Below are 19,998 nucleotides of genomic sequence, written 5' to 3'. Positions count from 1 at the left end.
ATAGAAACATAACATCGTCTGCATAAAACAAAGAGCTGACATTAACATCCCCAATCTTAACATCCCCACTTTCCTTCATAATGAATAACAGTTGGGATTATGTACATCCTTGTCTGACACCAGATTTAACATTAAACCATCTTCCTGTACTTCCTTCAATTCTAACTGCTGACTTTCAATTGAAATAAAGACTAAGTATTGCTTGATATAATGCTCCATTGACACCATACCATGTAACTGTTGCATATTGAATAGCTTCTCTCTTGGCACCTTGTAATAAGCCTTTTCCAGATCTACAAAACGTAAATACAGATCTTTGTTATATTCCCATGATTTCTCAACTATTTGTCGTAAAGCGAAGATCTGATCCTGACAGCCTCTATTTGGCCTGAATCCAGCTTGTTCTTCACAATCTGGATTCACAATTTTCTTCCACAATCCTTCTCAACAGTTTCTCAAGTATACTTACGTAAATCTTACCAGGAACACTTAGTAGAGAAATAGCTGTATAATTCTCACATTCAGTTTTATTTCCCTTTTTATAATTGGGTACTATGAGAGCTCTACTCCAATCATCCGGAATTTGTCCCTCTGTTCAGGCCTTTTGAACTATGCAATGCAGCCACTGTAAGACTTTTCGTCATCATCTGAGCAATTCAGGTATAGGTTTTTTGTGTCCTGTTCCTGCTCTGCAGATGAAGTTGGTCTTTAGATCTTAGTCTTGGACGTCAATGGTTTCTTCTTCCTTTAGGTTTATATTTATATGCTAGTTTGGGAATCCTATTGTTATTCATCCTTTCTGTGTGGTCTAGCCAATTTTGCTGATATACTTCTATTTCTTGTATGATGTTCTTTGTATCTAATTGTTCTCTTATTTCTGTGTTTTTCTTTTTATCTAATCTAGTGTGTCCCAGGAGAGGTCTTAGAAACTTCATCTGTGCTGCTTCCAGTCTTTGTCTGTTTCTTTGTTTTAGAATCCGGGTTTCACTTTCAAATTTGAGAGATCGTTTAGAGGTCATATTATGTAATCTTAATTGAGTTTTTTTAATGATTTGTTTTCCAAAATGTCTTTTAATTATGCCATTCATTCTATTGTAAATTTGTAATCTTGCTTCCAAGTGTGAATCAGTATTGTATTGCGAGATTATATTTCTTAAGTATTTGAAATCTGTAACTTGTTCTATTATTTTATTGTTTAGCATAATTTTAACATTTTGAATGGTGTTTCCACACATTGCCATAGCTTTTGTGTTTGTTTCAGGTATTTTCACTTTATATTTTTTTTGCTATTTCATTCAGATGATAAGTTGCAATTTGAAATTTATCTTCCGAGTTTGAAATTAGTGCTTGATCATCTGCATAAAGTAGTGTATTTAGCTGTTTATTATTGGTTAATTTAATTCCATTTTGGACAGTTGTTTTCCATTCTTTTAGGATTCTGTGTATATAAATGTTGAATAGGATTAAGGATAAGCTGCAACCTTGTCTTACTCCTTTTTTTATAGTTATAGGTTCTGATAAGGTTCCATCTGCAAATTTTTGTTTTTCTGTATAGACTTTTTATTGCTTTAATTAATTTAGGAGGTATTTTATCATCTTGTAATATTTTCCAGAGTAGATTTCTGTTCAAGTTATCATATGCCTTTTCATAGTAATAAATAGAAGAAAAGTGGGCAGGTTAAATTCTTTTCATTTTTCTATGATCTGTTGCATTGTGAAAGAGGCATGTGTGCATCCTTTCCTTCTTCTAAAACTACACTGTTCTTCTAATAATTTTCTGTATGTTTAATTAGCCTGTTCTTTAAGATGTTTGCATATAGTTTAGATGCTGTTATTAAGAGAGTAATTCCTCTGTAATTTCCACATTTGTCCTTCCTTTTTTGCGAATATTTATTACAATAAGAAGAGTTTAAGGTTTTCTTTTAAGCTATTGTCTATGTATTTAAAGAGCTCAATGTATATCATTGAGCTCTTTAAATATTGTATACATATTTAATAATAAATGTATACATCCTGGATGTATACATTTAACAATAAATGTATACATCCAGGCCTGGACTTTTTCTATTTCTTGATTATTTTAATTATTTTTCTAATTCTTCCATTGCTATTTCTTCTGTACTTTCCTGTATATTGGCATCTTCAATTTTGTCATTGTTTTGTATTTCTTGTTTTTCATTCCACAATATTATATAGTGTTCTATCCAATCCTCTTTGGAAATTAGATTATTTCTTAATTGGTCATTTTCTGCTGTTTGTAGTTGCCTGAAAATTTTAAAACCTATTTTTTGTGGTCCAGTGATATCCTGCTCTAATGATTTAACATATTTACTCCAATCTTCTTTGCGTATACTTCTGGGAAGCTCTCTGACTTCAGGCCGTAATTTGCTATATTGTATATAGTCGACAGTGTTTTTATTTTGCAGATAGATTTTAAAAGCCTGTTTTTTCCTTTCGATTAATTCCATTAAGTCATCGTTCCAAGTTCTGAGCCATTTTTTGTTTTTCCTTGATTTGTATCCTAAACTTTATTCTGCTACTTTTAGTATAGTTTCCTTTATATTTTTCCAGTCAGTTTCAATATTGTCTGTGGTTAGTTTTATTTTTCTCTTATTCTGCTTTTATATAAGTTTTTCTAATACTTTCCTGCTCTAGGAGGTGAATTTTAAATTGTTTATTAGAAGTTGGTTCGTTATCTTTTTTTCTTTTGAAGTATGTAGTTCTTTTTATGAATTCAAATCTGCTTTCAACTAACATGTGAATATTAGTTGAAAGGAGAAAAAAGTTGAAAGGGAGCGAAATTGATCACTATCAATTTCGCTCCCTCTAAAAACCCTTATATCCATGATATTCTTATTTAGTTTTGTTGTTTAATAATAATGTAATCTATTGAGTTTCTTTAGGCATTTGTTTTCCAAAATTTCTTTTAATTATGCTATTCATTCTCTTGTAAATTTGTAGTCTTTACTGATTTTGTTCCTCTTGCTTCCCATGTATACTTATGAATATTTTTACGCCTGAAGAAAGTATTTCTGATTTTTAGATTGTTAAATATGCAGAAGTCTCTTAATAAAATTCCATTGTTATTGATTCTCCCGCTGCTCGAATACATCCTGTTATTGGGTTATTTCCAGTAGTGAGCTATAGAAATTTTAACAAAGGGCTCGCATCGTTGAGAAAAAAATAAAAATAAAAATACTTATATTGCAACTTTGTAGAGCTTCTGACAGATTTGATATTTCCTGTAGGATATCAATCATTAATGCTAGAGCTTTTAAAAATTCCAAATTGAGAAGTCGGTTTAAAAAGCCCATATATTTATCGTTCGATGCAAAATGCTTGCATGAAGCTGGGTAATTTCTCCACACAGCAAGAGCTGTTTGTAAACTGCAAGCTACCCATCGTGGTCCAAACACACAGTCAATCTTTAAAATTTTGATACCAAGGTCTTTTGCAATCGTATTTCATTCTCGTTGATTTTTTAGTGATTGATGATAAAAAGCATATAATTTTTCCATAAATATTTCAAAATGATTTATTTCTTTAATGTTTTTTTATTGCTGAGCTACGCAATGCCAAATCACAATGTTGGGAAATCTTTGTAGAAGTTTGATTGCAACACCTGATTTGTTTCCTAACATTATGTAAAAATAATCATAATTTAAAATTCTGAATATTTTTACGTATTATTTATGTTAGTATGTTTATTAGTTTTGTTTTCATAACACGCATTGCCTGCACTTGTGATGTGCATGTTATGGAAATTGTTTTGTCAAAAGTGATATGTAAAGCAGTTAAAACGTTTATGTACTTACCGGATTTGAATAGTTGTATTACTTTAAAATTAAGCACTTTGTAGATTAAAATGTGATATTAACACTATCTCATGTGCAGCACTCTGTAAATGCTGCTCTACAATCACCCGCGAAAACGTTGACCCAAAGCGCCATCTTACCACAGCTGTTGTATTTACTGGTAATCTTCATCCATGTGGTTGCCAGTTGTAGGGATTGGTTTTGGGGTGTGTTTTCATAATTTTTCCCCCAAATTTTAAATTTTATTAAAATCAGTCCATCTCTTCTTTGGTTGTTTCATGCAAGTAGATGGATAAACACCATGTTAATAGCTTCTGTTTACTTGTTAACATGCCTGAAAAAAAGTGTCTATCAGCTTTTGGGAGAGCTTTATGCTTACAAGGAACAAATATAAAATTTCCTATATATATATAAAAGTGAGTTAGATAGGAAGATGTCTACATATTTACAGCATCCCTACAAGAAATATATAGTAAGATTGGATTTTTTGTGAATCTCACCCACATAGGGTGTTTGCAACTAATGCTGCATTAGTATTAGAAGTGCATGGCCGAGGATTAGATCCAGAAATCAAACAGACTCTATCGTGCCACTTTTCTCTAAAAAAAGTGGAGTAGTGGTCTCACACAGGACAATTAAATTCATCTACCATGTTAAAGACATTCGCAAACATCTGCCCATGGAACCCACAGATTGTAGGTTGGAGAGTAGTGGATAATGCTATCTAATAGGCCAATCTGACCATTGCTATTTTGAGGTCAATTTACAGTGCTTGAAATAAATGGAAAAAGTCCTATAATGTACTTTTCTAAATCAGTTGTGAATACGCCATATAATTCATGTGTGCACTGTTTAAAAGTTTAAATGTTATATTTATCTAATTTTGGGCATTATTTTTCATGCTAAAATACTTGTCTTTTTAACCTTTTAGTTCAACGAACTTCCAGTTAGTCGACGTTATAAACATTTCGACTGGCTCCACGAACGTTTGGAAGAAAAATTTGCTGTGATTCCCATACCCCCCCTTCCTGATAAACAGATTTCAGGTATACAGATTGCAAATATTATCTAGATAATATTTGATAATATAATAGATAATATTTGAATAACTTTTCATATTTCATATATGAAAACTTATTTTTTAATTATGTGATTATTTTGATTCATTATTGTTTAAAAACTTCCTATCACGAAGGATTTTGGCTGTTTGTTCAGGAACGGTTTTAGAAGTTATTTTCAAATGATATTGATGCAGTTTATTCCAGCAAGTTGTTCTGTTCAGTGGAAAAGATGTTGATATATGATATTCTTCAGTTAAGTTGTATAATAATTATTTTTCATCCATACAGTGTGTGTGTATGTATGTAGTGGAAGAGCTTTTTCCTTCTCCACTTTTCTTTTCAGGATTAAAATTTGATGTGAGGGGTCACTGAAAGATCACTGTTTCATTGATTGGTTTCCATCTACACATGAAGGCATTCATAAGCCAAATAGAAGGAGAAATAAGAGGGATATATAAGTATAAAGATTTAGCTAGGCTTGTTCATTATGATTCCAGTTATAGCATTCTCAGATTACTGATTATTTTTAGAAATAAAAGATATGAAAAGTAATCTGAAAATTAAACTAATTAAAAAACATACATATAAATGATGGTACAGCATGACAGAATTTCATGCTGGCTGGGGCGTCGCCTGGTTAAACAAGGCCCCCGTTGTTTTCGCCAGGGAACCAGGACAAACAGTGAAAAGTCAGCTACTGAAACAAATAATAAAACCCACCCCAACTCAACATCACCAAAGTTCAAGATCTGTACTATCAACATAAAAAGCCTGAATGGCAAAGAAACGGAGCTAGCTGATAATTGGATAAGATCGACATAATAGGGGTGATTGAAACAAAAAATGCAAAAACTGGTGAGATCTTTCTGAGCAGTAAATACAAAATGTTACATTCGGGCAATGACAATCAAGGAAAAGAAGGAGTAGCCATAGTATTCAACACTAAATACGAGGCTAATCTTCTTGAATGGCAGTCAATATCAAGTAGAGTAATATGGGCAGATATCAGAATGAGGAACTGGACAATGAGACTTATTTGTGCCTATGGTTTCACAGAAGGTTCTACTGAGGTAGAACTGGAGGAATTTTTTGAGGCTTTAGAGAAAGCAACTGACACAATAAAAAAATGAAAAGTTGGTCCTTGTTAGGGATCTAAATAGCAGAGTATTAAATGAGTGTCAGTTATACAAAAATATTTGGGGAAAATTTGGAGAAAAGAGTAAAGCTAATAATAATGGCAAATACCTGTTGGATTTCTGCTCAGTACATGAACTGGTTATTACTAACACAATGTTCCAATTCGCATTCAAAGAAAAGGTTAGGAATAAGAAAAGTCTCATTGATAATGATGTATACTTCCTGGTGCATGACACTAGAGTGTACAGAAGATTTGAAATTGGAAGTAATCACCGTTTAGTCTTGAGCAGGATAAAATTGAATTTCATATTGAAGAACTTGTAAGAAATATTTAAAGTGAATGAAAGTTAAGCAGCTCTCAGATCTGAACTGTAGACTAAAATATGCAAACATTAAACATTATTGAAGAAAAAATGAAAAAGTTTGAGAAGAGGAACCAAACCAGAGATTCATTGGCAGTCCTGAAGAAAACATTGATTGATTCAGCCAGAGAAGCGTGTGATGAGGGGATGTCTGCAAGGATGGAGAAATCAGAACTCCATGGTGGACACTGGAAGTTAGAGACAGTGAAGGAAAAGAAGAAAGCTTATCAAAAGTTCGTGGCAAATAAGTGAGGTAGCGCTCTTAGGAATACAGAGACAAATGTAAGAAAGCTAAACACTGTGTAAAACTAGCTGAACAAAAGTCATGGGAAGACTTTGATAAATACATACATACATACATACATCTTCAAGGCCCACCTTTCCTAATTGGGTTGTGGGTGCAACAGCTGCAAGAGGAACTTCCAATGGTCATGATCCTCTGCCACCAAGCTCAGGTGTTCTGGTGGGATTCCCATGTCCACCCAAGGTTTTGGATATAATCTATCCAGCGAGTCCTTCCTTCCACATGGCCTCCCACCCTCTGGCTTGGCAAAGAGGGCCTGCTGAGGGAGCCTCTCTTGTGGCATTCTGACCAGGCGCCCGTACCAACGTAACTGTGATCTCTCAACACAGAGAAGCAGTGGTTGAGTATTGAGGGTTTCCCGAATTGCAGAGCTTCTGACTCTGTCGAGTCTTATCAGCCACGCAACCCCTCGAAGGAACATCATTTCAGCTGCTTGGATTCGTGTCCGCATTCTTTCGGTCATTACCCAACTCTCATGACCATAGGTGAGGATGGGGACATAAACTGTATTGAAGACAGCCAGCTTTGCCTTCTGACTTAACTCCCGCTTCAATACTACCGAATGGCCAAGCTCCCACAATATTGAGCTTGCTAAGCCAATTCGAGGATCTAGCTCTATCCCATTTTCCATCATTCGTGAATATGGACCCAAGGTATTTAAACTTCTCCACCTTCCTCATTGGAACTCCACTTACATTTAGAGTGCACTGGGATGGTTGTCTTGAGACCACAAATGTTTCAGTTTTGGCCACACTGATCTTCATTCTGGCATCTGCACAAACAGCTACAAACCTATCCAGGGTCCGCTGGAGGTCATCTGTGGAAGAGCTAAGCAGAACTAGGTCATCTGCAAAAAGCAGGCAGCCAATGCTACATCTTTCAATTCTGACACACTCACTGCCTCGGCTGTGCCTATCAATCCAGTCCATAAATATTATGAAAAGGAAGGGTGACAGAACACACCCTTGGCGGAGGCCAACGGAGACTGTGAAAGGTTCAGACTTTGTGCTGTTTACCCTGACACAAAACTCTGGGCATTCATACAGGGACTTGATGGCAGCTAATAGTTGGCCATTTACTCCATACTCCTGTACTACTTGCCAAAGCTTATCCTGAGGAACCTGGTCATATGCCTTCTCCAAGTCCACAAAACATGTGTAGACATTCTTGGCATATTCCCAAGATTTTTCTCAAAGACTTGCCATAAAGTGAAGATTTGGTCAGTTGTGCTTCTACCAGGATGAAAGCCACATTGTTCTTCCTGGAACTTTGACTCAACTATGCTCCTGCGCCATCTTTCCAAGCACTTAGCATACACTTTCCCAGGCAGGCTGAGCAGAGAGATGCCACGATAGTTACTGCAATCCTTCTGGTCTCCCTTCTTAAAGACTGGTATTATTATGTCTGTCTGCCATTGCTTTGGTGCCTCGCCCAGATATCCAAACAGCCTGACACACTCGAGTCAGCCAGAGAACACCGTCTCGATTTAAGGTTTTTAGCATTTCGGGCAGAATTTCATCATCGCCGGCAGCCTTGCCTAATTTTAGTGATTGTATTGCTAAATGGACCTCTTCTACTGTGACACTAGTCATTGCCCCGATCTGCACCTCTTGGATGTCCACAACTGCTGGACCACCCGGGTTAAGAAGGCGCTCAAAGTATTCTCTCCATCTGTGGAGGATATCCTTCTCGGTTGTTAAAAGTGCACCATCAGAGGCCTTAATTGCCCTTGCTGTGCATGATTTCCTCGGATGGTCTTCTTACTTTGTTTGCATTTGCATAGGATGAGTCTAATCTTTCTCCAAAGGATTCCCAAGCCTTCTGCTTTGCTGTCTTTGCTGCCTCAGCAGCAGCTTTTCGTGCCTCAGTATACCGCCAACACATCTCAGGTGACCTGACTCTAAGCCATGTTAGGTAGGACTCCTCTTTTGCCTGGAGAGTTTTTTGGATTTCTTAGTTCCACCAAGGTGTCCTTTTCTCACTGCCCGTTGCCATGCCGAGCTGCTTTCTGCCACAGCATGAGAATGCAGAGGCAGTGACAGCTGTACTGAACAGCTTCCACTCCTCCTCAACATCTGCAGTATGCTTGGGAATCTCTTTGAACCTGGAGAAAATGTCATCTGCAAAATTCTTCCTCATAGCCTCATTTTCCAATGCCCCCATTTCATGCAGCATAGCTGCTTAGGCTTACCAGCATTGATGGTAGCATCTGGTTTCTGAAGCCATGGAGTGCACACAACAAGGTGGTGGTCAGTTGACAGTTCTGCCCCTCTTCTCACACGAATGTCCAACACTGAGGAAAATAAGTCTGCTGAGACTATAAAGAAGTCAATCAGAGACCTTTGTTCTAGTGTATCCCTGTACCAGGTATACTTATGGACTTCTCGGTGCTGGAAGAAGGTATTCATTACGGACAAGCTGTTAATACAGCAGAAGTCCAATAATTTCAACCCATTCGCATTAAGGTCAGTGGTGCCATTCCTCCCAACCACACCCCTCCATGTCTGGTCATCTGTTCCAACATGTGCATTGAAGTCACCCATTAGCAGGACTGATTCCATGTCTGCCACCTTGTCAAAAGCAGCATCCACTTCCTCTAGGAAGGCAGAGTATTCTGACTCCAGATTAGGTGCATATTTGACTGTGGTTTGCACCACAGTCAAATCATGGTTTTTCATCTGAAGCCTTAACACACATACCCATCCCCCCAAGTGGGATCCACTCAGCAACACAATCTGACAGCTGGGGGCTTGTGAATATCCCCACACCCGCCTGAGCAGACATTGTCGGGCTCACACCAGAGTAGTAGAGCTTCCACCCCTTATCTAGGTCGACAGTTCCAGAGCCTCTCATCTTGGTTGAAGAAAGCCTGACCAAGACTAGCCGGTAGCGCTTGGCTTCCTCGACCAGTTCCAACTCCTTCCCTGTCAGAGTGAAGATGTTCCAGTTGCCTAAAGCCATAGTCTGGTGCCGTTGTCTTTGCCATTTCCATCCTTTTGCAGAACCATTTCTTTGTGCTGCCCCTAAACACCTCCCCAAACGGGTTACGGGCCCATTGATGGATTTGGTAAAATCATAGAAAATAAATATCAAGAAGGTGGAAAAATATTCTGGGGGGTTGTTGAAAAAGCTCAGAAATGGAGGAAAGAGTGCTGTAAAAGGAATTAGAGATGATAAAGGTGACAATGAAACTGAGGAAAAAGATATCCTTGATGTATGGAGTAATTACTTCAAAAAAGTGCTAAATGAAGCAATCAGTGACAGCACAGTAGTAAAAAAACACTCAGTAGGCATGCAATCAGGAATATATATCCATATTTGAAGTAGAAAAAGCCATCAAAAGCCTGAAATGTGGAAAGGTAGCTGGAGTAGATGATATTCAACCAGAAATGTTCATGTATGGAGATGTAAACATCTTACAGTGGCCGCACTGCATTGTTCAAGAGGTCTGGACAAAGGGACAAATTCCAGATGATTGGAATAAAGTTCTCATAGTACCTATATATCTAAAAAGCAAAATGAAATTGAATGTAAGAATTATAGAAGTAATGCGTGTTCCTGGTTAGATTTATGCAAGTATACTTGAGAAACAGTTGAGAAGGATTGTGGAAGGGAAGCGTTGAGAAGAAGAACGAGATGGATTCAGGCCAAATAGAGACTCTCAGGATCAGATTTTCACTTTATGACAAATAGCTGAGAAATCATGGGAAGATAACAAAGATCTTTATTTAAATTTTGTAGATCTGCAAAAGGCATATTACAAGGTACCAAGAGGAAAGCTATTCAAAGTACTACAGTTATATGGTGTCAAAGGGATATTATATCAAGCAATACTTAGTCTTTTTTTTTTTTGAGTTGTAAGTCAGCAGTTAGAATTGAGGAAGTAGAGGAAGATGGTTTGATATTGAATCTGGTGTCAGACAAGGATGTACATTATCCCCTCTTTATTCATTATCTATATGGATCACATTATGAAGGAAAGTGGTGCTAAATGTGATATTAAAATTGGCAGTGTTAATCTCAGCTCTGTACTTTATGCAGATATTGTTATACTTCTAAATAAATCTGCTGCAAGTCTGCAAGATTCCCTGACTAAATTGAATAACTGTTGTAATAGATATGGTATGAAGGTCAGCAATAAAAAGACAAAGACAATGAAAATAGGCAGAAACATTGAAAATATCAACTGCATTGTGAATGGAGAACCCATAGAACAAGTAAAACATTTCAGTTACTTAAGCACAATTTTTAGTGAAGATGGTAAATTATATATGGAAATAGACAACAGAATCAACAAAGCTGGTATGGTAGGAAGTCAATTGAATAAATTCATATGGAATAAGAGAGAAATTAGTCACAACACTAAGTTAGCTGTATATAAGACAGTGTTCAAACCAGTTTTAACTTAAGGATATGTGAGCTGGTTTAGAAATAAAACTCTTGACCAAAGACTGGAGACCACAGATATGAGTCCTGAAAAAGATTAGGGGCATGAACAGATGGCATCAATGGGAACATCACGTTAAAAATGAGGATATTAGGAAAGAACTTAACATTGTTAGTATCCAGGAATGTGTTAGCAGGACTAATCTCAGGTGGTACAGTCACTTAAACAGAATGGGAGAGGAAAGATTAGCAAAATAAGTGTTCTCCGCCAGGTTGGCAGGGAAAAGACCCAGAGGATGACCGACATATACATGGATTGATACAGTAAAAATGCCTTAGAAGATAGAAATATAAGATCTGATAATGTTGGAGTCTTGACATAACAGATTGATTTGAGGAAAATTGTAGATAGGAAGTTAGTAATGATGTAAATTTTTCATGTAATACTATCATATATGTACGCCTGTTTGAGGGTACATGTCAGGATTTGATGACGATGATGGGCTCTTTTTCCTAACATTATATTTTATGATCTCTTAATATAATTTATTGAATTATGAAATTTTCTGAATTTTGACAGCATTTTCCTATAAGTCGATTGACCACTTTTCTACTGTATTATGTTGAGGGGGAGGGGCTGAAAGAGTTTTAAAATCAGAACCAAAAATGTAGAGAAATGTGGCAAAAGCTAAAGAAGTATTTAGACAAAACTTGCATGTTGCTTCTTCTTCTAGCCCTTTTTATAATCATTGTTGGTTATAGGTCTCCCCATTTATTTCCATCTTTTCTCTGTTTAGGACTTCCTAATGCCAACGTCCTCCAGCCATCTCCACTACGTTATCTTTCCATTTTCTCTCTCTCTCTGGTCAACCCAGCATTTGTCTTCTTTCATATGGATGTCACTGGGTGACTGTCTTTGTCCATCTATCACTGTTCATATGTTCTGCCCATCTTCCTTATAATTTTAAAATCACGTCCCCCCCTCTCCCATGTCCAGCACTTTTGTTTCTTTTCTTATATCTTCATTCCTTATTTTGTCTTGTATTCTGATGTTTATCGTGCCTCTCTCTCTCTCTCTCTCTCTCTCTCTCTCTCTCTCTTTCTTCATTCTGTGCTCAGTTTTCCTCATTCTGTCCAGTATTTGTTTAGTTATTGTCCATGTCTATGATCCATACGTAATAATTGGGATGATAAATTGGTCAAAAAAGTTTGACTCTATTTTATGGCTTTATGTTACTGCACAGGAATTGTTTGTTTGCCATCCAGCCTAGCTGAATTCTCCTTTTTATTCTTCATAAATGTTTCTTTTTTCCTGATGTAAAGGTTCTACCAGGGTAGACAAATTCTTGTACTTGCTCTATCTTGTTACTTTCTTTTGTTATAGACATTATCTGTTATTTGGTTTCCTTCAATATTTATCACTATTTTAGTTTTCATAGTTCATGTATAATCCCACTTTATTTGATACTACATTTAATTCATTCATCACTTTTTCTAGTTTTCTTTTCTTGCTACAATATCATCAGCATATCGTAAATGATTTAGATTTTTACTATTAATATTAATACCTTTGTCACTCCAATCTAGTTCACTCAGGGCAAATTCTAATACTGCATTCAATAATTTGGATGAAATGGTATCTCCTTGGCATCCTACTATATTTATCTGGAATGAGTTGCTGTGTTTATTTATTTATGATTAGCAGTTGCTTTTTCATATATTTTGTTTATTAGCTGCATATAATTTTGGATTACTACATGTTTCTTGCTATTAGGAATGCTTGTTTTTCAACTGAATCAAAGTCTTTTATAATCTATAAAACTTAAGTACAATAAGTCATATTCTTTGCATTTTTTTCTTAACTAATTCAACGTATGCAGGTGGTTGATTTTGCTAAACCCGTTTTTGAATTCAGCTTGTTCATTAAGCTGAGATTCATCCACTAATCACAAGATTATTGGAAATATCTATTAATGTTTCTCCTGCTGCTTTCATCATATATAATGCAATTCCATCTTCTACCTATCATTTTATGATTTTTCATATCTTTCATTTCTTGTTCATTTTCAAAAATTTTGTTATTTCTAGAAGGTTTTCTGGCTTCCATGTAATAGTGTTTTCAGCAGTACTTCGTGGTGTTATGTAATTCTGAAAATATTGTCTGCCCTTTCTAATATGTCTTTTTTTATTATTGATATCTTGTCCACTTTCATCTTCTGATATTAGTGTTTTTTTCCCCCTACTGTGAGATTGTTTCATAGTACTTTCATATTTTTGTTATTATCTATTGTTTTTTGTATCATTTTATGTTCTCTTTTCTTTTTATCTTCTTTTAATATAATTTTATTATATTAAAAGAAGATAAATTGTTTTGTTTATTTCTCTACATTCTGTTGTATTTCTTTTTCCTTCTCCAATTAGTTTTCTTTTTTCTGAGAGGTTTTTATTTTTAACTTTTTTACATTTTGCAATCTTCATCATCATCAAATTCCTGCATGTACCCTCAAAGGGATGTACAGGATATGATAGTACTACATGAAAAAAATTACATCATTACTAACTTCCTATCTACAATTTTCCTCCAAATCAGTCTGTTACTTGTCAAGGCTCCAACATTATCAGATCTTATATTTCTATCGTCTAAGGCACATTGTACCGTATCAATCCACCTATGTCTTGATCTTCCTCTGGGTCGTTTTCCTGCCAACCTGGCAGAGAACACTTGTTTTGCTAATCTTTCTTCGCCCATTCTGTTTAAGTGACCATACCACCTGAGATTAGCTCTGCTAACACATTCCTGGATGCTGACAATGTCAAGTTCTTTCCTAATATCCTCGTTTTTAATATGATATTGCCATTGATGCAATCTGTTCATGCCTCTAATCTTTCTCGGGACTCTCATATCTGCGGTCTCTAGTCTTTGGTCAAGTGTTTTACTTCTGACCCAGCTCTCAGATCCATAAGTTAAAACTGGTTTGAACACTGTCTTGTATACAGCTAATATAGTGTTCCGACTAATTTCTCTCTTATTCCAAATGAATTTATTCAATTGACTTCCTACCATACCAGCTTTGCTGATTCTGTTGTCTATTTCTATATTTAATTTACCATCTTCAGTAAAAATCGTGCCTAAGTAACTGAAATGTTTCACTTGTTCCACAGGTTCTCCATTCACAACACAGTTGACATTTTCAATGATTCTGCCTATTTTCATTGTCTTTGTCTTTTTATTGCTGACCTTCATACCATATCTATTACAACAGCTATTCAATTTAGTCAGAGAATCTTGCAGACTTGTAGCGGATTTATTTAGAAGTATAACATCATCCGCATAAAGCAAAGAGCTGACATTAACATTTCCAATTTTGATATCAGGTTTAATACCACTTTCCTTCATAATGTGATCCATGTAGATAATGAATAACAGAGGGGATAATGTACCTCCTTGTCTCACACCAGATTTAACATTAAACCATCTTCCCGAACTTCCTTCAATTCTAACTGCTGACTTACAACTCAAATAAAGACTAAGTATTGCTTGATATATTGCCCTGTTGACACCATATAACTGTAGCGTATTGAATAGCTTCTCCCTTGGCACCTTGTCATATGCCTTTTCTAAATCGACAAAACTTAAATACAGATCTCTGTTATATTCCCATGTTTTCTCGACTATTTGTCGTAAAGTGAAGATCTGATCCTGACAGCCTCTATTTGGCCTGAATCCAGCTTGTTCTTCAGCAAGCTTTTCTTCCACAATTCTTCTCAACCGTTTCTCAAGTATACTTGCATAGATCTTACCAGGAACTCTCAGTAGGGAAATACCACTGTAATTCTCACATTCAGTTTTATTTCCCTTTTTATATATGGATACTATGAGAGCTCTACTCCAATCATCGGGAATTCGTCCCTCTGTCCAGGCTTTCTGAACTATGCAGTGCAGCCACTGTAAGACTCTTATACCACCATACTTCAGCATTTCTGGTCGAATATCATCTACTCCTGCTGCCTTTCCGCATTTCAAGCCCTTGATGGCTTTTTCTACTTCAAGTATGGATATGTATTCCTGACTGCATGCCTGTTGAGTGTTTTTTACCACTGTGTTTTTTACTGCTGTCATCACTGCTTGTTTCATTTAGCAGTTTTTCAAAGTAATTACTCCATACTTCAAGGATATCTTTTTCTCCTGTTTTCATGTCACCTTTATCATCTCTAACTCCTTTTACAGCACTCTTTCCTCCATTCCTAAGCTTCTTCAACAACCTCCAGAATATTTTGCAACCTTCTTGATATTTATTTTCTATATTCTTGCCAAAGTCCTCCCATGACTTTTGTTTAGCTAGTTTTACACAGTGTTTAGCATTCTTTCATTTGTCTCTGTATTCTCTAAGAGCACATGCTGACTTATTTGACAGAAACTTTTGATATGCTTTCTTCTTTTCCTTCACTGCCTCTTTAACTTCCTGTGTCCACCAGGGAGTTCTGATTTTTTTATCCTTGCAGACAACCTCACCACATGCCTCTCTGGCACAATCAATCAATGTTTTCTTCAGAGTTTGCCACTGAATCTCCAAGGTTTGATTTCTGTTCTCAAACTCTTTCATTTTTTTTTCAATAATCTTTGTGTATTTTATTCTACAGTTCACATCTGAGAGCTGCTCAACTTTTATTTGCTTTAAAACTTTTTTACATGTTATTCTTTTCAATATGAAATTCAATTTTATCCTACTCAAGACTAAATAGTGATCGCTTCCAATTTCAAATCCTCTGTACACTCTGGTGTCCTGCACCAGGGAGAAAACTTCACTATCAACAATAACATAGTCAATGAGACTTTTCTTATTCCTTGCCTCTTCTCTCCATGTGAATTTGTGCACATTTTTATGTTGGAACATGGTGTTAGTAATAACCAGTCCATGTCCTGAGCAGAAATCCAACAGATATTTGCCATTATTATTAGCTTTGCTCTTTTCTCCAAATTTTCCCAATATATTTTTTATGTCTCACAATCATTTCTTACTCTGCTATTTAGATCCCCAACAAGCACCAACTTTTCCTTTTTCATTGTGTCAGTTGCTTTTTCTAAAGCAACAAAAAATTCCTCCACTTCTACCTTAGTAGAACCTTTTGTGGGACCATAGGCACAAATAAGTCTCATTGTCCAGTTCCCCATTCTCATATTTGCCCACATTACTCTACTTGAGACTGCCTGCCATTCAAGAAGATTTTGCAATCTTATGAATGCTTTCTATGATGATTAGATTTAAATTATCTTTATATTATCCATTTGTATACAGTCATCCCTCGACTTACGTCGGGGTTCCGTTCCATCTGTCAGGATGTTATTCAATACATGAAATCAACAGAGTTATAGGGGTTAGGGACTTAACCATAATAAGTACTGTCGTTTTAATGTTTAAACCTTATAAAACTCTAATGTCCTATGCGTTACTGCCACTATAAAAGATGTTGTTGTTTTTTTTGATGAAAATGTCCAATGCTCTTTGCTTATTCCCCATCCTGTTTGCATCATAAATTTGTTTATAGCAAGCAAACACATCATGTACTTTCCTTTCTACTAATAAGTAGCATTCAACATTGGGGTCCATGTCTTCAGCCATTTTGAGAACATTGCTAATTGCAGTGAACATTTCTGCAAGACCTTTCACTGTGAATTGTTTAACTACCCCTTCTTGTTTCTCTTTTCCCTCTTTTGTTTTCTCGTTCTTCCTCTTCTGTAACACATTGTTCCTCCAGTTCGACCAATTCTTCGTTGGTCAACTCTTCATGGGCACTTTCTATGAGTTGAACTGTTGTCATCATTGACTTTGAGATTCAGATTGTTTGCTAGGCCCATTATTTCTTCACTCAATTTACAAAGATAAATTCATAAAAAATCATAATAGTCTTTAAAAGCTTTGAAACCAGGCATAGATTTTTGCTTTTTGTGGATGAATGTCCTTTTGGGCATTTTTTTTCCCCAAAATAAGGAGGTCTCATCCATATTAAATTTTTGCTGTGGCAAATAATGTTCCTCCGTAATAATTTTATCCAGTTTCTCCACAAACTCCTTGACATATTATGAGCTGCATAATGTGAAAGTGTATTGCGAATCTGCAAAGGCTGATGCAGATTCGCAATACATTTTCACATTATGCAGCTCATAACGCTGATTGAATCTCATGAACTAACCGAAAGAAGTGTTGAATTCGTAGTTGTAATTGGACCTGCTTTCTCCTTCAACATGTTGAAGAGACTTAGTGTCTTATAGGTCATTGTCCTAGTGCTAAGGGGTATGCGCTTCTGGTTCAGATTTTCTATCCATGATGCAAGTAGCTTTTCCATATCACCGATAGGATTTTCTAAGTAAAAAGTGTTTTTTACTTGATATCGTTGATTTAATGGACACATATCCTTTCACAGCCTCTACGATTTTACCCTTAATTTTCAAAATGGTTGTCACTGTGGAATGAGACCATCCGAAGTCATTTGCGATCGTTGACCAGCTTACCAACTTTATGTTACTTTATAACTTGCAACTTTGTTTCAAGATCAATTGCTTGCCTCTTTTTCTGTGATTCTTCACTAGGTATTTTGATTGGGCATGTAGGTCCCATGTTGCACAAAATATCACAAAATATGTAAAAATAAATCAAATAACCACAAAATCGACACAGGAACTGTTGAAGATGTGCTGATTGCCGACTGACATAAACACAGATCTTTGTTATATTCCCATGATTTCTCAACAACTTGTCGTAAAGTGAATATCTGATACTGACAGTATCTATATGGCCTGAATCCAGATTGTTCTTCACCATGCTTCTCTTTCACAATCCTTCTCAACCATTTCTCAAGTATATTTGCATAAATCTTGCCAGGAACACTCAGTATAGAAATACCTTTGTAATTCTCGCATCTGGAATTCGTCCCTCTGTCCAGGCCTTCTGAACTATGCAGTGCAGTCTCTGTAAGACTTTTATACCACCATACTTCAACATTTCTGGTTGAATATTATCTACTCCTGCCTTTCCACATTTCAAGTCTTTGATGGCTTTTTCTACTTCAAGTATGGATATGCATTCCTGACTGTATGCCCATTGAGTGTTTTTTGCCACTGTGCTATCACTGCTTGTTTCATTTAGTAATTTTTCAAACTAATTACTCCATTCTTCAAGGATATCTTTTTCTCCCATTTTCATGTCACCTTTATCATCTCTAACTCCTTTTATAGCACTCTTTCCTCCATTTCTAAGCTTCTTCAACAACCTACAGAATATCTTACCACCTTCTTGATATTTATTTTCTATGTTCTTGCCAAAGTCCTCCCATGACTTTTGTTTAACTAGTTTTACACAGTGTTTAGCTTTCTTACATTTGTCTCTGTATTCTCTAAGAGCACAATCTGTCTTATTTCCCAGGAACTTTTGATATGCTTTCTTCTTTTCCTTCACTGTTTCTTTAACTTCTTGTATCCACCATGGAGTTCTGATTTTTCTATCCTTGCAGACAACCTCACCACATGCCTCTCTGGCTGAATCAATCAGGGTTTTCTTCAAGGTTTGCCACTGAATCTCCAAGGTTTGGAGATTCTCAAACTCTTTCATTTTTTCTTCAATAATCTTTGTGTATTTTAGTCTACAGTTCACATCTGAGAGCTGCTCAACTGTTATTCACTTTAAAACTTTCTTAGATGTCATTCTTTTCAATATGAAGTTTAATTTTATCCTGCTCAAGACTAAATAGTAATCGCTTCCAATTTCAAATCCTCTGTACACTCTGGTGTTTCCCACCAGGGAGTAAACATCACTATCAACAGTATCAACTATAACTTAGTCAATGAACTTTTCTTATTCCTTGCCTCTTCTCTCCATGTGAATTTGTGCATATTTTTATGTTGGAACATGGTGTTAGTAATAACCAGTCCATGTCCTGAGCAGAAATCTAGCAGGTATTTGCCATTGTTCTCTTTTCTCCAAATTTTCCCAAAACATTTTTGTATGTCTGACAATCACTTCCTACTCTGCTATTTAGATCTCCAACAAGGACCAACTTTTCCTTTTTCATTGTGTCAGTAGCTTTCTCGAGAGCCTCAAAAAATTCCTCCACTTCTACCTTAGTAGAGTTCAACTGAAGTCTAAGAAGTCTACGTCAGTGGGACCTGAGGTCCCACTGAGCCTTCTCTGGGACCATAGGCACAAATAAGTCTCATTGTCCAGTTCCCCATTCTCATATTTGCCCACATCACTCTACTTGACACTCTCTGCCATTGAAGAAGATTCTTCTTCTTCAAGTGTCATCTCCTAGAAGGAGGTTGGCAACCATGTCATGGAACCTTTTTCTTTCTTTTGCTGCTCTGGAACATTTTTGATAATTCAAGCCAGTCCAGTCCTTAATGTCTTAGAACCACATTCTCCTGGGTCTACCTCTCCCTCTTTTTCCATCCAATTTCCCTTCTAATATTAATTTCTGAATGCCTTCTTGTCTAGTTAGATGTCCAAAATATTTAAGTTTTCACGCTTTAGTTATTTTCATTAATGTTCTTTTCATGTTTGCTTTCTTTAAAACATCTTCGTTTTTCATTTTCTCTGTCCTTGGTATTTTCAACATTCTTCTGTTGGTCCACATTTCGAAAACTTCGAATTTTTTCTGTGCTTCTTTATTTAGAGTCCAAGTTTCACTGTTGTAGAGAAGGCTTGACCAGATATAGCATTTTATTAATCTTTTTCTTGTGTCTATATTAATGTCTCTGGATGTTAGAACAGTTTTCAAATCAGTTAAGGCTTTTCTTGCTATCTCTATTCTTCTTTTTATTTCTTTAAGGGAATTTCCTCTGTCTGTAAACATTTGTTCCAAATATATAAAAGACTGAACCTGTTCAATTTTCTTTTTGTAAACAGATATGTTCAGTTTCTTATTTATTGGTTCTTTTG

The 19,998-nt window shown here is 36.0% G+C and overlaps 1 protein-coding gene across 2 annotated transcripts in view; it reads left to right on the top strand.

Annotated features, from left to right (window-relative positions):
* SH3PX1 (sorting nexin 33-like protein SH3PX1) overlaps positions 1–19,998 on the top strand; it is a 434,063-nt gene that overhangs the window by 184,783 nt on the left and 229,282 nt on the right. For both annotated transcript variants that reach the window (XM_090401212.1, XM_090401213.1), the window contains one exon: positions 4,747–4,861. In XM_090401212.1, coding sequence (XP_090257338.1) covers positions 4,747–4,861 — 115 coding nt within the window. The remainder of the gene's footprint in view (positions 1–4,746; positions 4,862–19,998) is intronic.

Source organism: Typopeltis vanoorti, chromosome 12, assembly GCF_054136105.1.
Source record: "Typopeltis vanoorti isolate ZY-2024b chromosome 12, IOZ_Tvanoo_1.0, whole genome shotgun sequence".
Lineage (NCBI taxonomy): Eukaryota > Metazoa > Arthropoda > Arachnida > Uropygi > Thelyphonidae > Typopeltis > Typopeltis vanoorti.
This window is presented reverse-complemented; position numbering and strand designations above follow the sequence as displayed.